General features: G+C 42.4%; 1 protein-coding gene across 1 annotated transcript; it reads right to left on the reverse strand.

Moving 5' to 3' along the window:
* Window positions 1–4288: 4288 nt before the first annotated feature.
* LOC105162333 (cytochrome P450 71AU50-like) lies at window positions 4289–6841 on the reverse strand. Its single transcript, XM_011080340.3, has 2 exons — window positions 5939–6841; window positions 4289–5113 (listed from the first exon to the last, which is right to left on the reverse strand). The coding sequence occupies exons 1-2, from the start codon at window positions 6824–6826 to the stop codon at window positions 4499–4501; spliced, it is 1503 nt and encodes a 500-aa protein (XP_011078642.1). The 5' UTR covers window positions 6827–6841; the 3' UTR covers window positions 4289–4498.
* Window positions 6842–7143: the final 302 nt, after the last annotated feature.

A 7143-nucleotide genomic window follows, 5' to 3' on the forward strand; every position in this document is an offset into this window, starting at 1 on the left:
CTCCCGATGTAGCGTCAACCGTCTATATAGATTTACTACGTAGTCGCACCAAGTTAATCCACGAAACCTAAATAGAGTCAGGGTTCGAATTGACCACCTTCCATTTATGCCGAGTCATAAGGACCAAGTTAAGTCCAGTAAGATCCTTAAGTCCTTGGCCACCCTCCTCAATCGGTTGACATACTTGTGTCCAAGAAACCTTAGGGTAACTAGTGGTCGATGTTCTTTTCCACAGAAAGTTGCGGAACCGCTTCTCAATTCCTTTATAATCCCTTTTGGCAAAATAAATGCCATCGCCTAGTAGATCTGAAGAGCTATGAGTACCGTTTTTATCAGTTGAATCCTTGCTGCAAAGGACAACTGAAGCGCGTCCCAACCTCGTAGTCATTCATCTATCTTCAGCAACAATGGTTTACAATCAATGATTCTAAGCCTAGACGAAGTGAGTGGCAAACCTATATAAGTGAAGGGAAGTGTTCCCTCGTGAAAACCAAGGGTGCCAAGGAGGATATCTCTCGCATTGATATGCAGAATGTAAGAAGATAATATGACTCTTGGCAGCATTAGTGTGAAGCCCGGACAATGAAGCAAACATCTCCAATCCCTCTTTGAACAACCGGTCGGATCCCTCATCCGCTCAGCAAAATAGGAGCAAATCATCAGCAAAGGAGAGTTGGAATAACCCAATATCACCGCATCTCCAATGGTAAAGGAATCCACCATCTTGCTCTATTCTTTGGTGATAGATAAGTCCTACCACCTCCATAACCAAAACAAAGAGGTAAGGAGACATGGGATCACCTTGTCTCAGCCCTCTATCCCCTGCAAAAAAACCATAAATACCCCCATTGAGAGCAATCGAGAAAGAAGGGGTGGTGACACTCTCCCGAATCCAACTAATGAATTTCTCTAGGAAATTAAAAAGTCGCAGTGTCGCAAATAGGAATCCCACTCCACCATATCATAAGTCTGCCTCAGATCCACCTTCAACGCACACCGGGTGGAGCGCACTGTTGGTTATACCTTGAGAACAGTTCCTGACCAAGTAATACATTGTCTCCAATAGAACAGCCGATACAAATGCATTTTGCATAGGCTAATCAATTTAGTACGCACCACTCTAATGCGTTTCACTAGAATCTTAGTAATTGCTTTATACAACACATTACAACAGGATATAGAACGAAAATCACCAACAGTCAAGGGATTATGCACCTTTGGAATTAAGAAAATGATCTTCGTGTTAACTTGTGTTAGTAGTCACCCATGCTTAAAGAATTCCAAGACGGCATTAGTTATTTTCTGCCGCACAATAGGCCATGCAAATTTATAGAAACCAGCAGAATGTCCATCCGGGCTTGGTGCTTTGTCCTCCTCAATGTCAAAGATGACTTCCTTCACTTCATCTCGTGTAACGTGTGTTGTTAGTGCATCACCCTCCTCAATTGTTAGCACATGCCTCGCCCATGGCTGCAGGTGTGTAATGTTCACCATCCTATCCCGTCGCTCACCACCTAACAAATACTGAAAATAACGAATAAATTAAGCAATAGCATCATCTTGATTAGTGAACATATTCCCATCTGAGTCCTTAATTTGAAAGATATGGTTTGATGCTCAGCAGACAACCACTTTTTTGAAGAAAATACGCGAGCATTGATCTCCCCCTTTCATCCACTGCATCTTGGCTCGTTGTTGTAGCACGATTTGTTCTAGTTTTACAACACGTATGTAGACAAGTTTGCAACAATCCTCAAGCTACAGGAGAAGCTCATCCTGCCGGCTTCTCGCTAAGAGATCTTAGGCAGTAGCAAGGAATTCCCTTGCTACCTTAACATTTAATGAAAAATTTCCTTTGCGCTATTGAAGAGCCCTAAAAAAAGGTTTAAGGGCACGGAGCTTCCTCGTAACCGCAGACATAGCTGTACCTACAATAATGTGCCTGTAGACCGAGTGAACTGCATCAAGAAAATTAGGCGAGGAGGCCAAATAGTTATCAAATCGGAATACACTTACACAGTTTAACCGCGTGATGCCATGGATTAAGAGAGGAGAATGATCCGAGGTACTTGGAGCAAGGCTCCAATAACAAGCATTTGGCCAATATTGCATGACTGTATCATTGACCAACACTCTATCAAGCAGCTTCCGTCAACTCGGTCCATTCGTGCTATAATTATGCCAAGTGAATGGCTCACCCTGCGCAGGAAGCGTAATAAGTCCGGCCTCCATAATGCATGCATGGAATTCATCCATGGCTTGCCTAATATCACCAGAAGCCCCACAAAATTCACTCATATCGAGCTGAGCATTGAAATCCCCCATCACAAACCACGATTCATCAGAGATCCCATGAGCAAGCATACATACGTCTCCCCACAACGTCCTCCTGCTAATCACATCATTCAATCCATAGACAATAGTAATCAAGTGCTGTTGATGAATTAATCTGTTAGTAGCTAAGCAATGTACCAATTGATTACTAACATTAAGAATCTCCACCCCAATCTCAAAATCATTCCAAATTAACCAAATACGATTACCAATAGTAGTATAGTTAACAAACCACTGCCACGAAGGACAAATACTTTGTTGGATCCAAGTAATATTGGAGGTTGCCACACGAGTTTCAAAGATACCAAGAAAGAGTAACCTGTGATTCTGAATCAAGTCCTTAACCGCAACTTGGAGGACACATATAGCATTACACATACACGAGCGAAGTCCAGTCTCATGCATGCGTTCGTGATGGCATCCGGGTATAACGGCTTCCCCACCCCACTCGCAACCGCACTAAGACCCCCAAGGGTCCAAAACTCCACAGAAAGATGTCTCAGTCGAATCAACACTGGGACTTGTGTGTGTTTATATTTACGCAACGCATCCCCGACTGCCATTGTTGAAGAACAATTATTTGACCTTGAAACAACCCAGGCCCTCAATTACTTTCTCCATCACAGCCATCGTATTAAATTTGAAGAAATAAAAACCATTTAATATCGCAATTACATCCTTTACAGCTTGCCAGATTGACCAAACAAAACTATTCAAGTGATGAAAATATGCTTTCTTTCCCAGAAAGTATCACACAGCTGTATGTTTTTAGGGTCGAGATCCGTCCCGAATCATACTCAAGGATGGCCCAATTACAACTTCTCCATTTTGCATGCATGGATCAATATATTTCAATGTTCTACGACTAAAATTATTAAAAGCGGTAGCAAATTTATCAATAAATGAATCAGCATGACTCGACGCATGGAGAGGGACCGTACCTATAAAGATGCCTATATGATCGTGAACACCGGCCTGCGGCGGCCTTGACTCCATCCGTTCAATCCATGCATTAGGGTGTGGAAACCCTGTTACGCCACAGGCCTCCAGCGAGTTATCTCGAGCACCTCCATCCCCCTCCATGATTGTCGGCACAGTAGCAACATCAGGCGGAGCAGACAGTGGAGGCGAAACTGCAATCGATGGAGCAAGTAGCGGAGGTAGAACTGTTATCGGCCATGCGCTCGTTGAAGTCGTAGGGACATCGTCCATCCATGGCGTAATCACCACAGCATGCGAGCATACTTGGCGGGGGGTCATGCCAAGTGGACCCGTGCGCCAACTGATTTCCATCCACTAAATTAACACGATTCGAATGAAAAAAGCCAAAATTTTGTTCCCACTTAATCTTCAAATTGTCCAGCGCCTGAATGGAGGCGTGATCGCCATTATCAATCACTTTGTGCACCAAGGTGAGAAATTTCTCAATATTGAATTGTGACCGGATGTGTTCCAATGAACCCATTGCATGCGAGCGTCCGTCTACACTGTTCGAGCATGATCACCGCCATTCCCTTCGCTGATGCTATGATCGTCCTCTCCTTCCTCCTCAACGACGTCTTCCACCGTATCACCATCATCACCGCCGACAGAAGTTAGGGGTTTAGTGTGTGTATCATGAGATATGGTAGTGGGTGTGAGAGAAGACAGGTTTTTGGGAGAGTCCATAAATCTTGGTAACCACAGTTTCAGGATTCCAATTCTTCAGCCCAGCATCAACAGATCTGCGCTGCTGTGATTCCGATGATTTTCGCTACAGTTGGCGATGTCTTCTTTCTGATTGATTAAGACCCAATTACTCTTCCCCCTTTGTATAATTAAAAGAATCAGAGATATCAATTATACTACTGGGGTTTTCAGAATTCTTGATGAACAATGTAGTGGATCTCGGTTGCAACGAACATCAATCATCCCAAGGATAAAATCTTAAATATTTTTTGAGGTAAGAGCGATGAACTATTATTAGACAACAACTCTTACTATACAGCAGACAACATCCAAAGCACCTGGCGAGATTCGAACCTATAATATCTAAGATCATGAGGTCTCAATTTCGCCAATTGAGTTAAGCCTCATTGACTTTTATTACTGTCTCACCCAAGCAAGATGAGAAGTTTGTGAAGAAGTAAACACTTGCGAAGCCTGAAAGCTGGTCTTACATTAACTAATTCTGCAACCGGAAAGTAGGAATAGCCATGAGATGGTTGGCCCTATTAACGACGAGGCCGAACTCCTCAGCCATGTCCAACTCCTTCGGCAAAACACCGTTAGGCAGTCGCCAGTCAAAGCAATGAACTAATTGCGACACAATCAACCGAACCTGTATGAGGCCGAGTTGCATTCCTGGGCAGCCTCTCCTCCCGGAGCCGAATGGAAGAAGCTGGAAATGTTGTCCCCTAACATCAATCTCGCTCCCAACAAACCTCTCAGGGATGAACTTCTCAGGCTCACTCCACGCGTCTGGATCCCGTCCAATCGCATGTGTGTTGATGATTATTCGTGACGCTTTAGGTATGTCGTAGCCATTAACCGTGCAGTCTTCCATAGCGTAGTGAGGGATCAACAGAGGAGCCACCGGATGTAGCCGAAAGGTTTCCTTAACAACCATGTCTAGATATTCGAGTTGGTCAATATCTGATTCCTCCACCATCCTCTCCAATCCCACCACTTCTTCCAACTCTTTCTGAACTTTTTTCATTGTTGTTGGATTCCTCAAGAGTTCTGACAGTATCCACTCCACTGATGATGCTGCAGTGTCCATTGAACCAGCAAGCATGTCCTGCACAGATCATTCTTCCCCTAAACCAGTGTGGATAAACGAGGGAACTAAGACAACTATTACAAGAAAATAGATTATTTCCTGCAATTCGATTTTTTCATAATTTTTAGTTATAACTAATGTTTTGACCCGTTTGCTAAAACGCCTAATTATTGTATTACTATTCACAATCAATTTTCAATTTTGACCATTGTTACGTCAAAAAGTCATATTTCTTTTAACGATCGGAAGTAGCACCCATAGCAGATTTACAATTACATTGTAAATGATAGAAGTGTTAGTTAGAATGTAAGAGGGAAAAATATTTTTTTGGTCCGTTAAGTATGCCCAATTTTAGTTTTAGTCCTATAAGTATGCCCATTTTTTATTAACTCCAGTAACTTGCAAAATTGATTAGTTTTAGTCCTCCGGTCGATTAGATTTATAGTTTGCGCCTGAAAAGTGACATGGCATGACACCTAGATGCGTTTTTATTGATTTCTAATCCTATGTGGCTAAAATTATGATGTAGAAGACAAGTTGACCATCTTTTGGAGGGAAGAAAGGTGACTTTTCTTCTCTTCAAACTTGCACAAAAGATGGCCAATTTGTCTTCCACATCATAATTTTAGCCATATAGGATTATAAATCAACAAAAACGCACCTAGGTGTCATGCCATGTCACTTTTCAGGCGTAAATTATAAATCCAATCGACCGGAGGACTAAAACTAATCAATTTTGCAAGTTACTGGAGTTAATAAAAAATGGGCATACTTATAGGACTAAAACTAAAATTGGACATACTTAACGGATTAAAAAAATATTTTTCCTGAATGTAAGATTACCAGCATAATGGCCTTGACATGGCGCCGGTCGAACTGAAACTCACGAGTCTGTCCAGATTGCATGATGGACATCATGGTATCAACAATGTCTTTGGTCTGCTCACCATGATCCCAATCCCTAACATGCTCATTTATAACTTTTTCAAAGAAATCATCGTACACTTTGCTAAGTGCCTTCATTTTCCTTGTCAGCCCTTGGATATCCAGGATTCCAAGAAAAGGAAAGTAATCCCCCAAATTGGGAACTGCTGCTAACTTCATCCCCTCTTGAATCACAGTCTTGAACCCTCTCTCATCTATATCCTTATCCTCGTACTTCTTACCAAACACCATCCTGCAACTCATTTCGGCAGTTAAGGATGAAACCTTTGCACTAAGATCAACAGGGATACCATCACGAGCAGCCTGTTTGAGTGATTCAATGAAAATCCCAAGTTCTTCCCTTCTCATAGTTTGGAAACAACTGATCTTAAGGTTGCTGAGCAACTCTAGTGTGCACAGTTTACGCATGTTTCGCCAGTAGGGACCGTATGCACCAAACGACAAGTTCCTTTGATCCCAAGACAGGTACTTAGCAGCCTGATGAGGTGGTCTGCTGGCGAAAATGAGGTCGTGTGTTTTGAGGAAGAGCTCAGCTGCTTTAGGCGATGAGACGATGACGTTTGGGACAAGCCCGAATCGCATGTACATTATAGGGCCATGTTTTTGGGCTATCCTATGCAAATCTTGATGAGGGTTTTTCCCCAGCAAATGGAGGTGTCCTAAAATAGGGAGCCCTTTTGGACCTGGAGGCAGTCTCTTCTTCTTGTTATTGCTCGTCACCAACCTGTGAAGCAAAGAGGTTGCTATAAAGGCTATGAGTGTAAGCCAAATCCAAGAGACTGCCATTTTAGGTCTCTCTCTCTCTCTCTCTCTTGTATATGCTTAATGTTTGTGTGGACAGATACTTATAGCATTTCTGTCGGACTTGTTTGCTTGGACATTACTGTGGGACATAGCCCTGTCCACTTCAGTTTCTGAATAGATAATGTTAAGGTCATTTTTGAGTGTCGAAATTGAGGATGGAAGGAGACAAATAAGAATCTGCTGGTGGAGTTGAAATCGATGATGATGATGCTTTTTATCTATGTTCAACACGAAAATTCTAATTTAAATTGAATTTGATCGAATTTAAACTAATTGTATGTAAATGCAATACATTTACG

The sequence above is a fragment of the Sesamum indicum genome, linkage group LG5 (assembly GCF_026168435.1).
Source record: "Sesamum indicum cultivar Baizhima isolate 11 linkage group LG5, ASM2616843v1, whole genome shotgun sequence".
NCBI classification, from domain to species: domain Eukaryota; kingdom Viridiplantae; phylum Streptophyta; class Magnoliopsida; order Lamiales; family Pedaliaceae; genus Sesamum; species Sesamum indicum.